The sequence below is a fragment of the Pristiophorus japonicus genome, chromosome 1 (genome assembly GCF_044704955.1).
Source record: "Pristiophorus japonicus isolate sPriJap1 chromosome 1, sPriJap1.hap1, whole genome shotgun sequence".
Lineage (NCBI taxonomy): Eukaryota > Metazoa > Chordata > Chondrichthyes > Pristiophoridae > Pristiophorus > Pristiophorus japonicus.
This window is the reverse complement of record NC_091977.1, coordinates 256,436,835-256,460,042: the sequence shown is the minus strand read 5'-3', so window position 1 is coordinate 256,460,042 and position 23,208 is coordinate 256,436,835. Positions and strand designations below refer to the sequence as shown.

At 39.4% G+C, this 23,208-nt stretch overlaps 1 protein-coding gene across 10 annotated transcripts in view; it reads right to left on the bottom strand.

Moving 5' to 3' along the window:
- The window catches only part of LOC139270052 (multiple PDZ domain protein), a 401,342-nt gene that overhangs the window by 133,418 nt on the left and 244,716 nt on the right, over window positions 1-23,208 (bottom strand). For 4 of the 10 annotated variants that reach the window (XM_070888410.1, XM_070888411.1, XM_070888414.1 and 1 more), the window contains 7 exons: window positions 17,292-17,378; window positions 15,494-15,671; window positions 14,020-14,130; window positions 12,249-12,338; window positions 7,670-7,774; window positions 3,711-3,797; window positions 3,403-3,474 (listed from right to left, as the gene is read on the bottom strand). In XM_070888410.1, coding sequence (XP_070744511.1) covers window positions 3,403-3,474; window positions 3,711-3,797; window positions 7,670-7,774; window positions 12,249-12,338; window positions 14,020-14,130; window positions 15,494-15,671; window positions 17,292-17,378 — 730 coding nt within the window. The remainder of the gene's footprint in view (window positions 1-3,402; window positions 3,475-3,710; window positions 3,798-7,669; window positions 7,775-12,248; window positions 12,339-14,019; window positions 14,131-15,493; window positions 15,672-17,291; window positions 17,379-23,208) is intronic. The other 6 variants (XM_070888416.1, XM_070888420.1, XM_070888412.1 and 3 more) reach the window with 5 other exon arrangements.

The window sequence follows — 23,208 nt, the reverse complement described above, 5'->3', positions numbered from 1 at the left end:
TTTTCAGTTTGAACAATATAAAAATAGATAAAAGCGCGACAGAGACACAAAATGGAAGCGTTTATTTTCACTGATGGAATGGAGATTGGAAAGTGTAATGCATGTTACAGCAATTTGATTCATACACAAGGTGCAGTTATGGCCATTCTGACTTCTGGTACCAAAACTACATACTTCGGAGTACCCCGTACGTGACCATTCACTTGTTAAATTCAACTTCAACTTGCCTCAGCCGAAATGAACTGCTGTTAGGTCCACTTTACTTTGAAGCCTCGAGAGTAAATAAGCACAGAAATCACTCTGAGCAAGGAACAACTGTGAGACTATTATAGTGAATACCAGGGGGCAATGTTCCTAGGGTTAGTGCTCAGGAGCATTTATTTCCAGGGCTCATTGATTCAGTAGGTAAAGAATTGTCACTTGAAAAAAACAATGATAGACCAATAAAAAGGTGCTGGGGACGATACTAATGATCATAAACAAGTCCCTTTCACCCAGCCTTTTCTCCACGCCCCACCCCGCCGCACACGCATACACATCTCTAAATTACTAATATTTCTTGAAATGATTATTGTATTGAAAGACAAAGCTGTAAATTGTTAGATTCAGCAAGCACATAAAAATGAGTCAAAGAATGCTTTACAAATCACCTATGCATTAAAACAAAAATGTATCAAAGACACTACGAAAATCCTGCAGTGAACATGAATAGTTTCAACAAGATCTGACTGCTCCAAGCAAAGAAAGTGATTGTCCATTGCATGAAATGTTCAATTACCATTGTCATACTGACAGAAATGATCCCTGTGCAGCAACAGCACTCCATTATAGTATACTGTGTCAAAGTCTTCACAGTGACCCAATGCAATACGAGACAGATAAGCAAGTGATCATTACTGGTGATGTGGAAAGACTGAGATAAACTAAAGCAGTATTTACTCGTACTACAAGGTTTACTTAATAATAGATACAAATGGCATTTAATATTAACATTTCTCACGTAGCAAAGATAAAACCTAACAAGGGGAAGGTGGCAGTGAAAACAAATGAAACAGCCAAGAGATTACAGAAGGACATAGACAATATTCACCAGTAGCCAGAACTATGGCAGATGAAATTCAATACAAGTAAGTGCAAAGATATAAATACTGTTTAAAAAAAAAATTGTGGATACACTTAATGGCTGAACAAGCTAGGGGAGAGATTGAAAGTAGTCTGGGAATTATACCAGAATCTAGACCACATCCAATCATTGCAGAGCAGTAATCAAAAAAGCAACCAATGGTGAGCTATAATGCCAAATGAGTAGAGTATAATCTGAATACATCATGCTGAAGCTGTATAGGCATCTGGTTAGACTGCAAATTAAATACTGTGTTTAATTCTGGTCACTGAGGCACAAGAAAAATATTCACACTGTAGAAGCCGTACAGAGAACGGCCATGAAGCTGATCACCAGTGTCAGAGGAACAGTTAGAAAACTTCGACTCTTAAAGCCTTGAAAAGGGATCATAGAGATATCCAAGAAACTAAGTGGGTTAAGAAAGGTTAGTTCTGAGCACTGCTTCTAAGTTAAAACATGACTGCAGGACAAGTGGATATAGGTCCAAAGTGATAAAAGTTCAAGTGATCCATTGATTTGAGGATAAATATCAGGCTTTTCTCAACCCCATTCACTATGCAAACAATTAACTTTTTCCATCAAAACTAGCACTTTCAGTTCCTAAACTTTCACTCTCCCGTGAAACAAAATTATTATTTCAATGTGGTTCAATCCCTACAAGTCAATCATGCACAAACAAGTAAATGTGAGAACACCGGTCAGGGAATATCCTGTAAAGATAAATAGGGAAAACTTTGTACTGATGATTTGCTCACTCTGCTTTCAAATATGTTTTTTGAGATTCTCATAACTGTGTTTGTCTGGCAGTGATCAACCTGTCCTTCAGAGGGCCGCCTCAAACTGTCCCTAACATTACTAATTACAACCAAATAAAGTCTAAAACTTGTATTTCCAGTATATGGGATGCAAACTTCTCTTTCTTGTTTGAAAACATTTGGAGTAAACCCCAAGTTCTTCTGGCTTGGGAAGCAGAATTATTTTGGGTAGGAGGATTGTGTTTCTGGCCCAAGAAAATTTTCCATGAACTTTGGAATAACTTTCCTGGAGAATATCTTTCACCTAACCATCAAATTTAGAGAGACTCCATTAATTCATAAAATGTCAAATCTGAAATATCAAGGACACAAATTACAGATAGTTGGAAAAGTTTTGTGGTCGATAGGATGTTATCGACATTAGTAAAATACCTAAATGGGATAGGCATCTGAGTCTATCTTCACTCAATGTGCCCTGGCAAACACTGACTTTTATAGCCTCACTTGAAATCCACACAGGCACACATTGCTGGTAGCTATAAGTGGAAAACACAACCAATTTTCTTTCTTATTGTAATAATCAATAGTGTGAAGAAAACTAAAATTATGTTTTTAAAGGAACAAGGTCAATTTTTTTTTTTACTACCAATTTGGAGGGCAGCCTTTTTATTTGTATATTGAGATTAAAGAAGAAAGAACGTTAAAACTCACTCCAGCAACAGGTAAATTAAAAATTAATATTGTTGTCCAAATCCTAATGATTTAAAAAAAAATGTAATATAAGCAGATAGCAGTAAAGACATTTTTAGAACTTTTCCCTCCAAATTTTCTCTCCTCTCCTCAAAGTGTCAACTCCTTATTGGGGCATGAGTCCAGAGGTGCTGGTAACTTTACGGTACCTCATCCAAGTGGTCATTATTTTTTGAGGCTAGACAGTAAATGTTGGCAGGTTATCGATCATTGTGAGGCAACACAGCTAAGCCCAATCCTGTTCTTAGCCAACATCCACACAAGCACACTGCCAGGACCGCACAAAGTAGCAAATCAGGAAGACGAAACCTGCTCAATTCTCTCATTACTCAAGATATCAAAGGCCAATTGTAGTGCTCCTGCCGGCACTCCAGTTGAGGTCAACTAACATGGTACAGACCAGGTACCGAACCTGGGTCCTCCCTGCATTGTATGGATCGATTATTCACTTTGCAAAGCTGCTAAATCATTGGGTGAAAAACAGAAAGCAATATTACAAAGTTAAAATACACAGCTGAAAATTTGCCATTCCTTGCTATCAACATAACTGAAGTGAACTGTAGCTAACTTTCCAAAAATTAAAGTACGAATCTAAGCATTTAATGATGAACCTTAATTGTGTATATATACACAAGATCGCTACCCAAAGCAACACACCCTTACCCATTTTAATTCAACTTTCCACATCACCCTTAAGAATCACATTCACATGTAAATTACAGCACAGAATAGCCAGCCACTTCTGATCCAAAAACCCAGTGGGATGAGACAAACCTTAAATGGATTGATTGCAAATGGGTTAGTTGGGAAAGGGCGTAGAAAAGTCCTAGCTCGAAATGCAGAAACCTATGGCAACAAAACAAACAAATGGTTGAAACGAGGCAAAAATCCTCATCTTAAGATGGTTACTGGTGATTTATTTTTATTATTAAACTATCAAGGAAGAACCAAAAATTAATTGAAATTTGTAATTCAATTAAACATTTAAAATTTATTTAATTAACCCAGTACATGTCTCTCTTATTATCACATCATCACACTGTCAAATAGGAATGAAGACCACATCAAGGCGATTCACTAACCTTGAATTTATTTTCAGAAAATGGATTTTTGGTCATAAAATAGGGGAGTTGACATATGGCCTTCTCATCATTTGAAGCTGTAGAGGTCTAGTAAAATGCACAAATGCTATCAGAAAAAGGAATATTCACAACCAGCCCATTAAAAGTAGCACTTTGTGAAACAGCAGGTCAGGATATAAGCCAGTGCCACTATAAAAAACATTTGCATCTTTAGGCTATTTCTTTAAATGTTTTCTCTGTTCCAAATATTTAAGTCACATTACTGATGGCTAAGGAACAGAGTTTGTGGCAGGAACAGAAGACAATAACTTCAGTTTTCCCAATATTTAATTGGAGGAAATTTTGGCTCATCCAGGATTGGATGTTGGACAAGCAGTCTGACAACACGAGAGAAGTTGAGAAAAAAACTTATTGTATTTCAGAAATATATGCTTCCATTTTTGATACATTAGATACTACTTTTGATGGCATAATATGGAAACTATATTATAAGTAAATAATTAAGATTCCGGGGACCATGGCATTAAAAAAAAAATATTTTAAAACAGCAAGGTTTCTTCTGTGGGTCAGAGAGTTTATCCAGTGAATAGCTAAATCACACAGAAAAGTTCCAAAGTTCAATCCCCAATCTGTGATGAATGAATGGAGTCAGCCAAGGTAGCAGTCACGGCTATACAATTTGACTCAGTGTTTCTGGGTTACGGAGGAAATATTAGCCAGGGTTCCTGTTCTTGATCACTATCCAGCAGTCCTGTTGTTGGTGTACATGTATGGAGGGAATCGGACAAGGCTGTGCTGCAATTATTAGGGGATACCATATGACATAAAGGTTCAACCATGAATAATGGTCATGTGGGTCAGGCATCAAAGAGGTTGGGGGGAACACACTGACATTTGTGGAAATGTAATTTAACTTTGAATCAATGCCCGCAGTAAATGAGGGGAGAAATTAGCAAAGGAAAAAGAAAAAAAACGCATGACTTTGAAGCTATACCTTATTGGGAGACAAAGGTTCAAGAAGGCAGCTCATCACCACCTTCTCAAGGACAATTCGGGATGGGCAATAAATGCTGGCCTTGCCAGCAACGCCCACATTCCTGGAACAAATTTTTTAAAAAGTATACAATTCCAACGCATCAAGAACAGTTATTATCACTCCTAAGAAATGCATCAGCTCTAAGATCGCCTCCATTACTTTAATTTAAAGATGAGTCTTAAAAAGCGATACATACAATATTGCAATCGCATGGACATTTGTCTACTGTTGGTGTTTTCATCCTTGCTCCCCTTTTGTTTTCATCTCCTTCTTTAGATTCCCCACTTCCATATTGAGAGAGCGGAAGGGCAATCAGTTCCCACACTACTGTCAACACTTATGCAAATACATGTGACACTGAATGGCACAGTGGTTACCCCTCGCTTTTCCACATAGAAGTTTGCAGATGACACTAAATTAGGAGGGATAGTAAGCTGTGTGGATGGGAGCAAAAGGATAAAGACAGGTTAAGTGAGTGGGTAAAACCATAGCAAATGGCGTTCAATATGGGAAAGTGTAAGGCAAACTATGGATCTGAGAAAGAAAAAAAATCGGAATATTTTCTTAACATCGAGATACTAGGAGCTGTGGAGTAGCGAAAGGATTTAGGTGTCCATGCACACAAATCACAAAGTTAGTGCACAGCGGCATTCCCACTAAGCTGCGCAGCGATCTGGAGTTCCCGTGGGTTTTCACCGGGATTTGAGTGGGAATAACTGCGCATGCATGAAAAATTGAATTGGCCACGCAGGGAACTTTAGTGCAGACACAAAAAGTTACTAAAAAGGCCTTTATATCTGGATTTTACAAGTGAAGTGTTCAGTTGTATAGAGCCTTGTTCAGTCCCCATCTGGAGTATGCATTCAGTTTTGGACACCGAAATTCAGGAAAGATATATTGACCTTGAGAGTATTCATTGGGATTTACCAGAATGATACCAAGGCTTAAAACAGTTTAATTTTGAGGACAGGTTGCATAAACATGGTTTATATTCCCATAGGTTTAGAAGGCTGAGGGGTGATCTAATCAAGATATTTAAAATGATAAAGGGAATTGATGGGGTAGATACAGAGAAACTATTTCCTCTGGTGAGGGAATCTAGAACAAGAGGGCATAATATTATATTTAGTACTAGGCCATTTAAGAGTGAAACCAGGAAGCATTTTTTTCCCAAGCTAAGGGTAGTGGAAATCTGGAACTCTCCATGAGGCTGTGGATGCTGGGTAATAGAAATGTTCACGATTAAGAAAGAGAGATTTTTGTTGGGTAAGAGTAACAAGGGATATGGATCAAAGGTAGGTAAATTGAGTTGATGTACAGATCAGCAATGAGCTAACTGAATGGCCGAACAGGCTCGAGGAGCTGACTGGCCTACTCCTGTTCCTATGTGAGGAAACATGATGAGCTCCCTGTTTCACCATTTTAAACAATTCATTATTCACAAATAAATGCATTAATGTACTTTATAACAGTGACTGATGAAAGCAGGATAGGAACATAGGAATTGGTAAACGAAGAAAGACCAAGGTCCATCTAGTTCACCTCCTACCACTGAAGCCTTGGATTTAACCTGCTTTGCAGGTTTAGCTGTGGCTGGCTGTGTTTCTCGGGTCTTGGGAAACACAGCAGCTGTAGCGAGTCAGGACAGCGTCGGGGAGCACTCCTTGTGGGCAGGAAGAGTAGGAATGCTTCTCCCCAGTCACCAAACCATTGGACTCCCCCCCCCACCTCACCCCCCTTGGGATCGGAACCTCCCCTCAGGTTTGTGGATTGGGCCCCACCCCCCTCCCTGGGGTCAGGGATCGGACCTACTTGAACCTGCGTACTCCTCTGGAGCGTTCCCCGCCCAACTGGAAACCAAGCCTGTAAGTCAGGCCGACTTATAGGCGAGGAATCTGCCAATGACGAAAGACTCCACAGCATGCGGGGAAATCCAGACTTCCGGGTTTCCCCACACGCTACCGGACCCCACTGTTCCCAGCAAGTCAGGAGGCAAAAAATTCCCCTCATTGTTTCCGCAGATTAGTTTTGAATTTACCCTCATTCAAGTGCAGGCTGTGTCCTCTGGTTCTGCTGAACTGGACAAGGCAAGGCAGCTCACCATGGTCTGCATTATCTAGTCCCTTTAGAATCCTAATGGGTGAATTTTCTGCTCTAAGTGAGGGCTATTTGTGTTGGGAAAGGAACTTTTCTGCTATTTGTTTCCAATACCAGCAGCAAGCAATTCGAGATCAATGAGTCAGATCAAAGTTCAACTTTCTCTGCCTCAATTAATCTGCATCAACTCCAACCACAGAAAAATGCCCTGTAATGCACTATTTAATTTTGTACAGCATCCAAAGTCTCAGCCTCTCTGCTTGCAATATTTTCTTCCATTCACTAATTTTAGCAAATATTAGATTGAGTAGAGGTACATCTTTAACTCAAAACTACAGAGGAAAATATATCCCTCCCAAGTACACCAGTGACAAGTTAAGCAGTTTACAGTTGTGAACGCATTCCCACTAAGATCTGAGTTAAGACTGCCCAAACTCATCTTACACAGGACCTTCACAGCCAGCAGGGGCTGACACTGAACACAAGGCCCGAGAGATGAAAATACTGGGCTCTAATCCACTGTATCACCTAGTTTCTCTACCAGAATAAGCTTAAAGTTTGCCTGATACAATACTATTTTATTAGAAGAAAAACAGGTATATGCAGAATAACATTACATTTCACTTATGAACCAATACAATACAGTTTAGACAAAACAGGCTTAAAATACTGATAAAATATATTTGTAACAGTATGTATCAAAATACTACAGTTAACATCTAGTTTTAAAAAGTAATAATTAAAATTGTAAAGAGTAATTAGATAAAAGCAAACACTCCAAAAAAGTACTTAGACTAAAAAAAAGAACATGCAAGCATCATCCAACCTGGCTAATGCGGGTCTGAAAAGAGTCAGCAAATGGGTTAGTACTGCCGCTGCTGCTGCTTGATTCAGGCAAGGGGTTAGACTGCAGGAAAGACAAAGGTTGTTTCTGAAACCAAGACAAAAGTAAAGTCACAATCTGCAACAAAACACTCAAAATAATGGTAATCCCCAACATCACATGGTCCAAATAGGCATTTTCAGATAGGAATCAGAGTAAATTCAGCAATCCTGCACTCCCAAAAGAGCGTGGGTTAAGAGAATCGGGGCTATGTTGTTGTTATGTTGCTCTGACCCACACTCCTTTAGAACAGAGCGTCCCACTGGGCATAAAGAATCACTGAAATTACTAGCCAGATAGTCCCTTCAACTTTTATTTTTTTAGGACCAAATTAATCAATTTAATCTCTCTCCTAATCCAGACCTCAATGAAATATCTCCTACTGAATTAAGAAACTAATTCCTTAAAAATGGCTTTAATTAATGTCAAGAGTATGTGGTGGAAATCATATAAATTGTTCTCGCATATAGAGAGAGAAATGTCAGCATGGTCTGAATTATGTTTTTATTCAGGCGATAAATTTTGTTTTTTTATAACAATACTTTTATTGAGACTTGCTAACTCCATAAAAATGAGCATGTTTCTACTAACTAAGGAGATTTTGTAATGGGATTAAAATATACTGCCTTACAAGTTATTTACTATGTAAACAAGGCTCTTTGAATTTGTCGAAATAGCTCGTGATAGCATTATTCTATCCAACTCTACACTCTATTGCAAACAAAATCTGAATGTGGTACCTGGCTACATGCAATGTATGTAGTAATGTCTCTAAGCTGCTTTCTTCACAAAAAATAAAATGGATATTAGAATGAAATGGAATATGGAGAATGAAATACTATACTACATTTAGAATGTAGCAAATGTGATCAGTGTCCATGTATGAACTAACTGCAGATAAGAGTTCTGTAATATGAAAACTGATATCCTTATCAAAAGGGGTATGTGGAATCTATAAAAGACCTTGGACCATAATTTGTGGCTCCTACGGGTGCGTACGAGGTGCGTGAGCGCCCGTATGGGCCGCGCATGTTTTGGTTTAGGCATGCGAAGCCCATGCACGAAAACCCAGAACGTGTGATCTGTCAAGAATCTTCTTGACAGATCACACACATTCCTGGGAAAAGGGCATCCCCGGGCGGAGGGTTGGGTTATTTGTCCAACTTCTGCCCAGCAAATGTCCGTGAAATTCTTTTACCAGGCATAAGGCCTGCTTTTACAAGCATAAGACTTTTAAAGAATAGAAAAATATTTTTTTTCAATAATTTATACATTTAAAAACCTGTGAACATAAGAATTAGGAGCAGGATTAGGCCATTCGGCCCCTCAAGCCTGCTCCGCCATTCAATAAGATCATGGCTGATCTTCTACCTCAATTCCACTTTCCTGCACTATCCCCATATCCCTCGATTCCCTTAATATTCAAAAATCTATTGATCTCTGTCTTGAATATACTCAATGACTGAATATCCACAGCCCTTTGAGGTAGAGAATTCCAAAGATTCATCACCCATGAGTGAAGAAATTTCTCCTCATCGCAGTCCTAAAATGGCCAACCCCTTATTCTGAGACTGTGATCCCTGGTTCTAAACTCCCCAGCCAGGGGAAACATCCTCCCTGCATCTACCATGTCAAACCCTGTAAGAATTTTGCATGTTTCAATGAGATCACCTCTAATTCTCCTAAACTCTAGAGAATATAAGCCTAGTCTACTCAATCTCTCCTCATAGGACAATCCCCCCATCCCAGGAATCAGTCTGGTGAACCTTTGTTGCATTCTCTCTACGGCAAGTATACCCTTCCTTAGGTAAGGAGATCAAAACTGTACATAATACTCCAGGTGTGGTCTCACCAGGGTCTATATAATTGCAGTAAGACAACTTTACTCTTCTACTCAAATCTTCTTGTAATAATAAAGGCCAACATACCATTTGCTTTCTTAATTACTTGCATGTTAGCTTTCAGTGATTCGTGTACAAGGACACCCAGGTCCCTCTGAACACCAACATTTCCCAATCTCTCACCGTTTAAAAAATACTCTGCTCTTCTATTTTCCTACCAAAGTGGATAACTTCACATTTCTCCACATTATATTCTATTTGCCATGTTCTTGCCCAGTCTTGTCTGTCTATATCCCCTTGAAGTCTCTTTACATCCTTCTCACAACTTTCATTCCCACCTAGCTTTGTATCATCAGCAAACTTGGATAGACTATTACATTTGGTCCACTCATCCAAACCATTGATATAGATTGTGAATAGTTGAGGTCCAAACACTGATCCTTGCAGTACCCCACTAGTTACAGTCTGCTAACCCGAAAATGTCCTACTCTCTGTTTTTGCCCGTTAACCAATCCTCAATCCATGCCAGTATATTATCCCCAATCCCATAAGCCCTAATTTTGTTTAATAACCTCTTGTGCGGCACCTTACTGAATGCTTTCTGAAAATCCAAATACTCCACATCCACTGGTTCCCCCTATTCTACTAGTTACAACCTCAAAAAACTATAACAGATTTGTCAAATATAATTTTCCTTTCATAAATCCATGTTGACTCTGTCCAATCCTATTATTATTTTCTAAGTGCCCTGTTACCACGTCCTTAATAGATTCTAGCATTTTCCCTACTATTGATGTCAGGCTAACTGGTCTGTAGTTCCCCATTTTCTTTCTCCCTCCTTATATAGCAGGGTTACATTTGCTACTTTCCAATCCGCGGGGACCTTTCCAGAATTTATGGAATTTTGGAAGATGACAACCAATGCTCCACTATCTATCTCTATAGCCACCTCTTTCAAAACCCTGGAATGTAGGCCATCAGGTCCAGGGGATTTATCGGCTTTCAGTCCCATTAATTTATCCAGTACTATTTTCTTTTTTACTATTACTAATTTCTTTCAGTTCCTCATTCTAGCTAGACCCTTGGTTCGTCACTATTTCCAGGAGGGTTTTTACGACTTCTTCAGTGAAGACAGACACAAAGTATTTGTTTAATTTCTCTGCCACTTCCTTATTCCCCATTATAATTTCTCCTGTCTCAGCCTATAAAGGACCCACATTTACTTTTGCTAATCTTTTCTTACTTTTTGCATACCGATAGAAACTTTTACAGTCTGTTTTCATGTCTCTCGCTGGTTTACTCTCATATTCTATTTTCCCTTTCCTTATCAATTTCTTGGTCCTCCTTTGCTGAATTCTAAAATCCTCCCAATTCTCAGGCTTACTGTTCTTTTTAGCAACATTATAAGCCTCTTCCTTTGAGCTGTTACTATCTTTAACTTCTCTTGTTAGCCACGGTTGGAACACTTTTCCTGTGGAGTTTTTGTGCCTTAATGGAATGTATATTTGCTGTAAATTATGTTTTAATTCTTTAAATGCTAGTCATTGCTCATCTACCGTCATACCTTTTAATGTAGTTTCCCAATCTACCGTAGGCAACTCTCCCGTCATACCTACATAGTTTGCTTTATTTATATTTAAGATCCTAGTTTTGGATTTAAGTAAATCATTTTCAAACTTAATATAAAATTCGATCATATTATGGTCACTCTTCCCCAAGGGCCCCTTTACTACCAGGTTATTAATTAACCCTTTCTCATTGCACAATACTAGATCTAAAATAGCCTGCTCCCTAGTTAGTTCCTCAACATACTGATCTAGAAAACTATCTTGTATACAGTTCATGAATTCGTCCTCCACATTATTACTGCAAATTTGATTTGCCCAGTTTATATGTAGATTAAAGTCCCCCTTGATTACCGTGTTACCCTTGTTACATGCACCTCTAATTTCCTGATTTATACTCTGCCCTACATTACCATTACTGTTTGGGAGTCAATACACAACTTCCACCAATATTTTCTGCCCCTTGCTGTTTCTTAGCTCTACCCAAATTGATTCTATTTCTTGATTTTTAGAGCTAAGATCCTTTCTCTCTACTGCCTTTATCCTATCCTTTATTATCAGGGCTACCTCTTCTCCTTTTCCAATTTGTCTATATCTTCTAAAAGTTAAATATCCTGGAATATTTAGTTCCCAACTTTGGTTACTTTACAACCACGTCTCCATAATAGCTATTAGATCAAACATTAATTTCTATCTCAGTTATTAATTCATCTATTTTGTTGCGAATTCCTCTTCAAAATAAAACCAAATTCATTAAAATTAAAATTCCTAATGTATGAAATCTCTGAATGATTATCTAATGCCACAACATATAGGCATTTCCAAAGAAAGCAGTTCCCAAAGCAATAGAAACATAGACAAAACATTTGACAAGAATGAGGGAACACAGAGCTAACTGTTCACATGCTACATGTCTGACCGAAAACTGTTAATCATTGAAAATTCCATAGAAATACCAACTTGTTCTGAGCAAATTGGGGTTTTATGTTCTTTGTTTAGTTCTAGAGCAGTGGAAAACAAAACACCCAGCACACTGAACAAATACTGCTGACTAAGAAAGGAGCTGCCAATGGCTTTCAAAGGGGTTTACTATCACACATAAAATGATGCTTTTACCTTGGATGAATCAAGGGAGAATGGGTTAGTAGAGATACGTTTCTGCCCGCTAAGAGCAAATGTTGATGAACGATTACAGAGAGACTCTGGCTGGGAACAAAAAGGATGAAATGGTAGGAAATGTAAATGAAGTTAGAACAAGATGACAAAATGTTTTAAGAGTTAGCACTAAAGGAGTCAACTACATTAATATGCATGTAGGGATAAGGATGCTTTGTGTAACATTCACAACTGTATTATAAAAATAGATATGCAATATATAAGTGTCTATATCCACATTCGCCACTAATCACTTTTCAGATAAAATGTTCAAAAGAAAACTGTAACACAGTAGCATTCAACTGTACTACTATGACTGTTACTATTCAAAACTAAAGAAAACAACCCTGGTACCGGGATATAACATTTCATTGACCAGTCCAGATTGTTTTGGCAACTTATGCAATAATTCCTGCTACCCTGAAGAGCTCTGAAATTGATCCAAGTGTGTATGCGACAAAGTTACATAACATACTGACAGACATAATTGAAGTTTTTCTCCCCTTTTTTTGTCCATGTTCTTGGAAGTGTGTACCTCAAACTATAAAGTTCTAGCATTAGTACTGCTGAAGTTTCTCTGTGAAGTCATCAAAACATGAAGGCAGGTTGCTGTATTTTCAAACCCTGTGCAATATTTTCCATATTGCCCCTAATATTTGTACTAATACACGGTACAATTGAAAGGCATTAGGTTAAATTGTAATTTTTTAAAAACACGTTCAATCATCCATTCCAAGTTGATCACACCACTAGTTAACGAGAGAACAACAATGATTTTCAACTGAGATTAATGATAAAAGAGCTTTTCACTTTACCCAAATAGGTTGCTCATTACAACCACACAGCTGTGGAAGTAGTCATTGAGACATCTAGTTTCCAAAACTATGATTTCAAATTCAATTTTTATCCTAGTACATGCGCATAATTTTATTACATATGTTAAGTATGAAAGGTAATTATTTCATTGCTCAAAAGCAGTTGCATGTCAGGATTAGGAAACATGTTAATACATGCACACCGTCTCTCTAGAGTCTCGACTCTCCACAATTAAGTTCCAAAATTCAGGTGTTGCATTAATTGTCCTTTTAACATGGGTAAGCCTGGTAATTTAACTCTGTCTAATGAAGCTGTACCAGTCACCTGCCCTCCAACAGCATGTATTATAGAGACCAGGCTCCCTGCTGTCAATCCCCATCCAACAGCCTCTATGCCCAACTTTAACTACAGATGGAGTAGGCAGCAAGAAACAAAACTAAAATCGGCCCAGAAGCAATGGCGAGGAGGCTCGTTGCCATTCTGAGCCAGTTGTTCGGGAAAATGCCATTTTAGATTGTGCAGGTAGAAAGATGGTCGATCAGTTTAGGCGTAGAGGCTGAGAAGGCTGTTTGGATTGAGGCCTTGTCACATGGGGGGGGAGGGGGGGGAAATTAGTGGAAGAACAGAAACTCAGAAATAAAAAGCTAAAAATAAAAGTAGAAAATTAAAATGTCTACTGTGTGTGTTTGTTTGGGGATTTGTTTGTCTATTTGTGTCATGTATTTAGCAAGGACTAACCAGTAATGCCAGAGGTATTACAGGAAAACTCTTAATAGAAGTAGATTGTACAGGTGGACAACTTAAAAATAACAGAAAATAAATTAATCTCTCTTATGTTAGATAGAAACAGTGATTTATTCAATTCATTGCGTAGCAAGTAGTTTTTAACCTCCTCCGTGCTTTTTTATTTACATACCCGAGGTCTAGTTATTAAACTTTGGACCAAAAACACCACAGGATTGCCTGCTTTCCGAATAGCTTCAACTGCCTGTTCATGACTAGCATCTCGCAAGTCAACTTCATCTACCTGCAAAACAATATTACATTAATTTAAAAAAATACTTTCTGTACTACAACTTACAGGACATCACACACCCAATTCAATGAAAAATATTGATTAGTTCTGGTAGATCCAATGCCCAACAATTTAAGCTATATTTCTATTGTGCTTCCTCTATGGTACATGGAGATAGTTCCATTCAAAAAATGAATTGAATAAATAGTTTCAATTGTCAGCATGGGCCCAGCCAGTGTCCTGCAGAACTTTGACTCTCCCTTGATTAATTTGGATAAGTGAGAAGTCGTCTTATTTGATGCTATCAGCAATGGCAAGAAAATATGGGCAACATTAATGTGTACTTTAGTTTATTAAATGCACAAAATTGTACCACTATTCAACTAGCACTTCACTGTATAATCATTTTTTATTGTACTAATCACCTTCCTCATCCAAAGCAATCACAAATTCAGGTTTGTGTTTTGTTTTAGAATGGTTACAGCATGGAAGGTGGCCATTCGGCCCGTCGAGCCCTTGCCGGCTCTCTGCAAGAGCACTTCAGCTAGTCCCAATACCCGGCCATTTCCCCACAGCCCTGCAAATTTCTTTCTTTCAGGTACTTGTATAACTCCCTTTAGAAAGCAGTGATTGAGTCCATCTCCACCACCCTCTCAGGCAGTGCATTCCAGATCCTAACTACTCGTTGTGTAAACATTTTTTTTTCTTATGTTGCCTTTGGTTCTTTTGCTAATCACCTTAAATCTGTGTCCACTGGTTCTCAACCCTAAGAGTCAAGATTAATCTAATCGGTTCCCTTTCCAATGGGTGTAGGAATCAATGGGGTGCCTGGAGGGTGGACCAATGGCAGAAGTGTGGGGACAGGGCGGTTCGCGACGGGAGGTCACGTGATGAAGCCTCCAGGAATATGGCCAAGCAGAGTTAGCAACCTTGTCTGCACTCAACCTCTGTCCTTCACTCTGCAGCCATGAAGATCCAGGAACAGGCAGAAGGCCCCACTCAGTGGTTAATCTCCAATGGTGTTCCAGGCCCAGAAGACATGCTGCCAGTGCATTTCTCACCCTCTCTCCTGCATTCGTAGTGGCCCCCCTTTATTGCAATTTTTTGTTGTTAGAATATTATAAAAGTATCCCAAAGGCTGCACTTCATTTCAAACCCTTGGTGTCTACTAGAAAGTTATCTTCTAGATCCCCTTTCTAAAACTGCGGGGTCACATATTCCTGCCTTAATTCTTTGCCAATGACCCCCAACAGATCTCCATTAAGTGTGTTGAAATGTCAACAGTATAGTGATCTATTTTGAAACAGCATTTTTTTTCAAGTTGAAAAATATATTTGTAAGTCGATATTTTAACCCACAGTTATAAAAATCATACCTCCACAATTCTGTCCCCAGTTTTTAATGTTCCATTTCTTCCGGCCGGACTGTCCTCCAAAATATGTTTGATGAATATTCCTCTCATGACCTCTCCATTACTTAGTCGACTTCCCATCCCTCTTCCACCAACAATGCTAATTCCCAAGGACTTTCCAGGCTCTCGCCATAGCTCCACTCTAAAATTAATAAAATAAAATAATCTATTTCCTTTTGGTTCTTCAGAGCAGGGCAACATAGAATCACTAAAAAGGAAGAATTTGGCACAAATATTAGAATTTCTATCGTGTCTTTAATGTATTAACTATCCCAAGGTGTTTCAGAGATGGAATGAATGGCAAGCAGAAGAATTAGGGAATGTGACTAAATGTATAGTCAAATAGATAGCTTTTAAGGAAGCTTTTGAAGAGTGGAGAGAGCTAGCAAGGCTGAATAGCCTAGAGAGAACTGAGGCCGAGACAGCTGAAGGTCCTGCCACCTTTGGAGAAATGGAGTAAAGGGCAATGCAAAAAAAGTCAATGGCAGAAGAGTGCAGGAGCCATTGAGGCACGCAGGCTTGGAGAAAGTTGCACATCTAAGGCAATGGAGAGATTTGTACACAAGGACAAACATTTATAAGTCTCTACCATCGGGAACTAAAAAAATGTAGATACGGGGTGATAGTTGGAGTGGTCCAGGGTGGGCTTTTTTGAGGAGGGGTACGATGATGACAACTTTGACGAGCAAGGCAACAGTGCCAGAGGAAAGGGAGCCACTGATAAATGCCAGCGAGCATTGCGCTAAAGGAAAAGTAGTTGCGTGTTTAGGTCCAGTACACAAAAGATGGATCTCAAGAGTAGATGGGGAGGGAGAAACCTACAGAGTGGTAAAGGCCTGGACTGGGATAAGAGAAGCTGCCAAGCAGATAGTCTCAATCGTCAAGATGAAAGCGTCCATAAGCCCCTTATATTGCTCTTGGAGGCGAGAAGGGAGAAGCAGTAACAAGGGTTGGAAGAGACACTTGTGTCCACGACAAAATTCAGGCCCAGTCCATTGCACATCAATACTGAAAATCCACAGCTTGATCATTTCCTAATGGGTGTCCAAGATCAGTACAGGTACTGGTTACCTGGATCCCCTATAGAACTGTTCTCAGTAGCAGCATTGGGAAACCTAAATTGGGGGTCAAGGGGGTTAAAATCGGATTTCAAAAAATTAAGTAGCATCTACCGTGCTTTATTGCATTTGAATATTAGGTATAGGGTAGTTATGGAAAAGGACAGCATGCCGTACATCCAGAGGAAACTGATACCGAATCAGGGACGGCTCTCACCAAAATGGATGTAAGCAAAGTAACAGTAAAGAAGAAAATAATGGCACTAAAGAGTGACAAATCCCCAAGACCAGATGATTTCCATCCCAGAATATTAAAGGAAGTAGGTGAGAACATTGCAGATTCCCCAACTATAATCTACCAAAGTTCTCTTGATTCAGGAACTGTTCTTTTAGATTGGAAATTGTGCATGTCACCCCACTATTTAAGAACGGTAAGAGAATTATATACCATGGAATTATAGACCAGTTAGCCTATCATCTGTTTACTAGACAGCAATGTAGTTTTTTTTCTCCCCCAATTCTAGATGCACCAAAGCCAACTACAGTACTGCTCGACAAAAACAGAAGACAGGTAACTAGGGATCAAATCTGAGACATCTTCTGGTCAGTATCACTATATCAACTGAGCTATCAATGAAGTAAGGCACAAACGTATTTATAATACCTTTATATTGCTATGCCAGATACATAACATATTCACATACCGCCGAGCTTGTTTCCAGTTATTGTAAGATGAATTCTGTAGTTCACTCTCTTCTCCTTCACCCTCCTCCCTCTCCGGCAGCTCAGTACTAAAACAGAAATATAATTTTTTTTTTATTAAACAATTTACAAATCAGTGAAAACGTACCATCCAAATCATTTCAATTTTTTTTAAATTTAGCATTGCACTGGAAAAGGGAGACAATTCAAGTAATTTGTCAAGAAATTCATTCATATTTGCCCAACAAACTCAAGTGTCATGAAGAGTGAACCTAGCAGATTTTCAACCATAGGGAACATTTTCGGCTTTCAAGTATGCAGCCTAGCCCGCCAGGGCTGTATAATTGGGAAATGGCGTGGGCTTAGCCCATGATTTTTGACTGGGTTAACATGTCTGCACAATCTCCAGATAAGAACTCCCAGTGTCAAGACTGCACAAGTGGAAAATTTACCCTAAACTGGCAGACAATAAAAGAAACAATATGAAACTGAAAAGCTTCAGTCTAGGTGTTTGCCACAGGGCCATGAATGTAAAAATACCACACTGCAGCAAGAAAGTTCAAAAAATATCTGTAAGTAACTTTAAAATGTGCAACTTTTCAAAGAGTCATGAAAATTCTTGCTGGTTAGGAAAATTGAAAACTGCTAAATTCTGAACACAAGTTCCTTTTCTATGACAGTCTGATACCAGAGTTTTGCTCATCACCCTAAATACATCATGGATTTCACACCAACCAGTTAATGGAGTTTCCCATCTATCCATTTAAAATACATTAGGTTCCTAGTCCTGCAGTACTATACTGTAACTTTAAGCCTTTAAATACTGATGTTCTTTGTAATTTTCAAGTGGGTAAAAATAATGGCAAGAAAAGGCATAGGCGAAAAGACCATACAAAAATATGCAGTGCAATGTATACAGCGCAGTAATTTGACAGCCATAACTTTATTTGCTGATTTTAAGAAAAAAGAAAAAAGTACTACATTAACTTCCCCATCACAAAGCTGTAAATTTTCTAACCCTAAATACTATAGAACAGCAGAGCATTCTGTAAGCAGCAGTGATACTACTGAGTTGAAAATGACTTACAAACAGAGGAAACACTATCCACAGCTGATCATAGCAGTTGAATCAGTTTGTAGATTATTTACAAGTTATATTTTAATGAACTATTTTACCAGATTTATTAGATACCAGGATTAGGAACATAGGAACAAGAGTAGGCCATTCAGCCCCTTGAGCCTGTTTAATGAGATCATGGCTGATATGTATGAGAAGCTGGGATTGTTCTCCTTAGAGCAGAGAAGGTTAAGGGGAGATCAAATAGGTGTTCAAAATCATGAATGGTTTTAACAGAGTAAATAACTGTTTCCGCTGGATGGAGGGTCGGTAAACAGAGGACAGATTTAAGATAATTGGCAAAATAATTTATTTTTATGCAGCGAGTTATTACAATCTGGAATTCATTGCCTGAAAGGGTGGTGGGAGCAGATTCAATAAAACTTTCAAAAGGGAACTGGATATATACTTGAAAAGGAAACATTTGCAGGGTTATGGAAATAGAGCAGAGGAGTGGGACTAATTGGATAGCTCTTTCAGAGAGCCTGCACAGGCACACAGGGCCAAATGGCCTCCTTCTAAGCTGTATGATTCTATGGGCCCGAACTTGGTGGCCTTACTGCCCACTGTCACTGGCTGGCGCCGTGTTTTTTGGGCGGTCTCCCATTGGTGCCATTTTCCACTGGGCCTCCCGCCAGCGGGAGGGGAGGACCGCTAGGAATCGCCCGCTCGCGCGCAAGGCACATAAGTGGCCTCCCACCCGCCGAGCTGACAGTTTGGTGTGGGCGGGAGTTGACGGTAGCAGGGGGGGGGGGGAAGGACCACTGTGTGAAGGCAGGTCTAACCCCAACGGTAAGTAAGAAGACCTGCAAAAAATGGTCAGTAAACTTTAAAAAAAAAATTTTCAGCGATTTATGTGGATGGGGTCCCCTAAAGGTGTTCCAGTGGGGATTTTTTGTGTGTAAATTTTTATTTTTTAGCTGTCCCCCACCCAGGCCCGACTCAATCCTCGGTGGCACTTTGGCGAGGATCGCATTTGCCGCTGAGATTGGGAGCTCCCGACCGCTGCCGCCCAGATTCACGGCGTAAGTCATTTTTTGCCGCAGGGCGGTACTGGCATATCTTTTCGAGGAATCTTCCGGGCAAAGTATCGCCAGGTCTCTCGACGATCCTTTCTTTGGGTGGCACTTGGGCAGGCCTTGGCTTTCACCAAGTTCGGGCCCTATAATTCTATAAGGAGAATAGAGGTCATAAAATAAATTCCTCAGCACTAGATTTAATAGGGCACAAACAAAACAAGGCTAAGCCAAAGGTCTTCTCATACTTGAAACTGTTATTATATTACTATTGAATAGAATCTGTTCTTGCAAAGGAGATGTGATCATTAGATCCAAAGTATCATTCTAAATAGTGTTCACGAAAAGTGTTTTTTACTATGAATTTCAATGCCATCAATGACAGCATAAATCCAAACTCTGAAGAATCTTGTAAACAAAAACAATTGAAGTTTTTGTTTGAAGAAAAACACTAAAATAAAGGCACTGTGGATGAATACGGATATGGAAAAAGTTTCGAAATATATTGTTCCGTTAAAGCATCGAAGGTTTATTTTGTTATACAACATAGGAGGCAATTTTCATTTGATTCAAAGATAAAACAGGTGGAAAAGAGTACAACAATTTGACCAGCACCACACTCAAAACTACACTAAGTCTGAAAATGCACTACTCCACAATGCAAAACCTTCAATCTCCTGGCCATGACAATGCATTCTTATTGTTTAAAGATTACCTTTGCTTATTTTCTGCAATCCATGCAACCAGATATCTGCGAGGTCTATGAAACTGTAAGTTTTGGATTGGTGAACCAGACTGGTTAAGCATATGTGATCTGTGATTAGTCCTCCTGTTCACTCCACTGAGCTGAAATTTTGCAATGCTATTACAAGCCAAGTTGGCAGCAGTGCATTAAATCGGTTCAACAGCACATCTGTCGCTGAAACTTAAAATATTCATTACGTGGCAGACAGCTATAAAAATAACCAAGTATTTTTATTCTGTTACCCAGTTCCCCTTTAGTTTAAACCATGTTTTTTTTTTATAAACAGATGACGCAGATAGTTCCTCTTTACAGTGCTGGACAGAATGACTCCTCAGCTCAAACAATACCATTAGCTCAGAATTTTTACTTAATGGGGTAACCTATATTAAAAACACTGAAAACATTCTTTTTTTTCCTTCTCATGCTCACGCCTTACAATTATTTGTAAATTTTGTACTTGGTTGTCACGGTACACTAAGTATTATGGTTCCACATCACTCCCTCACATATACAGAATTGCCCACAGCAGCCAGAAATCTAGCCCAAGTCAAACTTCAGGCCCTAGCCAGAAGGCAGGCCTATGTGCAGGAACCTTCTGGCAGACATGTCCAACATTTAATGACCAATTTATGGTTGGGTCGTGTCATTTTGCACCCACCCCTGTGGATATCTGAACGGAATATATGGAATTAAGGATAGTAAAGTAAACGGGATATATGAAAATGTATAAGCCATGGAAGAATAGCTGGGAGAATGTCAGATTGCAAATAGTGCAACATCAGCATAGCTAACAGTCTGTCTCAAGGTTTCAAGTCACTAATCCTGCCAATAATATATAATTGTAACATGAAATATATCTGCAGAATTGCAAGGTCTCAGTAAATAGTCACACCATTAGATTGAAACATTTGGAGGCAATACTTGAGCTTTCAAGAAGAACATCTCATATAGATTGACTAATGAGTGGCTGAGTTAGACTGTCAATCCATTTGTATTTTGTTATCTGATTTCAAAACTGTATAACTGTTAACGCTTTACGATGTAACTTCACCTATCCGTAGGGAGTGTGTACGCTCTATCCAGAGAGTATATCTTCTGTCTGATAGGTCTTACTGGCCGGTAATAAAGACTGCTTTGTTCAAAGCACAAGAGGTATTCGACTCAGTAATTTTACTGAACCAGATTGAGGTAAAAGAATCCAGGAATTAACATTTGGTGTCAGAAGTGGGATCTCAACGGACGACTGCCGAAAACTTGCGAATTAAGAGCCAGACTAGCCTTGGACGAGACGAGGGGAAAATGGCCACTGGAGTGAGTATGATTTCAATACTGCTCCAGTTTCCCCCAGTTTCAAAAGTCTGAGGAAAGTTTAGCCACTCGCTGGTTCTCAGGTAGTGTCTGAACGAGATCCAGGACAATCTGGTGAATACCTTTCAAACTTAGAATAGGGATAGAGATAGGGAAATTGTGCGATGACGCAAACCAAGCGGCGACTTGGAAAGATAGTTAGAGCTAGATAGGGATAGATGATCAATCATGGATCCAAAAAAAAATTAATAGGAAAGAAAAGAGACTCTTGTGAATGTCTGTTTAAATGAGAAATGCTTCTGTGACTTTTACTGTAAAAAAAAAAGCCGGGGAGTTGTGGTTTGTTTTATCTCAAACAGAATGAAAGTTTGTTTTAACCCTTCGTAGTGTTGTCCTGTATGTGGGAAGTTTAAGAGTGTGAACCTTATTGAATTACGTATATTCGGATGATAAGTTGCGGAGCCAGGCAATGCCCAGAGGATAGATTTGTTAAAAAAATATAAAATACATGGTCCCGGTAGTTTAAAAAAAAAGAAAAACTTGTTGAAAGCAAACATTCAGAGAAGGCACAGCAAAACAACTGAGATGGATTCAAAAGGATTTAAAAAAAAAAAAATTATATTAAATAACACGACCTTGAGGCTGGAACAATTGAGATAACGAAAAGCAGTCCACAGCCTACGTGCCAGACTTCTCTCTAGTTATAAAAAAAAGTAACGTACTAAATAGGTGCTGAAAGAAAAAAAAATGTTCTGAGATTTTAAATGATGAAAAATATAAAATCACTCCTGTCCAATTGGCAGAAAAACTCCATTAAATTAGGGCTTTCATTGACTGATTGGATTTAAACTGCGCAGTAACGCGAAAGGATAGGGAAATTTGGAGACTAAAAGAAATTAATTGAGGCTCATAAGAAATCAAAATTAGAAAATTAGGCTCACAGGGAATAAAATGGGGATTTAAATAGAGGATAGGTGTTCAATTCAGGTACGACGAAGGGACCTTGAATATCACTTGGCCCGTCTAGGCTCTGATTGAATTTAAAAAAAAACCCCGCAGCAACTCGGAAGGTAGGGCCGACGCGAACGCGCGGCCGAGAGAAGGGCCGAAGCGAACGCGCAGTGACGTAAACGCGCAGTGAAACGAACGCGCAGTGACGTCAACGCGCAGTGACGTAGACGCGCGGTGACGTAAACGCGCAGTGACGCCGACGCGTAATGACGCAGAGGCACAGCAACGCGAATCGCGAAAGTCAGTGCTAATGGCAGTAAGTCTGTAAGTCTTAAAGTGTTTAGAGTTTTAAGTAAGGTTTTAAGTATCGTGCGGCGATGCGGACCGTGCGGCGATGCGGGTAAGTGTTAGAAGTCTTTGTCTATTTTGTAGATCGTGCGGCGATGCGGACCGTGCGGCGACGCGGGTAAGTGTTAGAAGTCCTTGTTTACCTTTTAAAGTTAAAGTATCTTAACTCGCGCGGCGACGCGAGCCACGGGTCGACGCGGATTGCGCGGCGACGTGAACTGCGAAGCAACGCGGATTGCGCGGCGACGTGAACTGCGAGGCGACGTGGTAGTTTAGTATTGAGATCGCGCGGCGACGCGGACCGTGCGGCGATGCGGGTAAGTGTTAGCATTAGTAAAATTTGGTTATTTGGAGTTAGTTAAAGTCCGTGTTAGTTCTGTAAAGTCTGTGTCTATTTTTAAGTTTGTTTAAATTGCATGACGACACGAACGCGT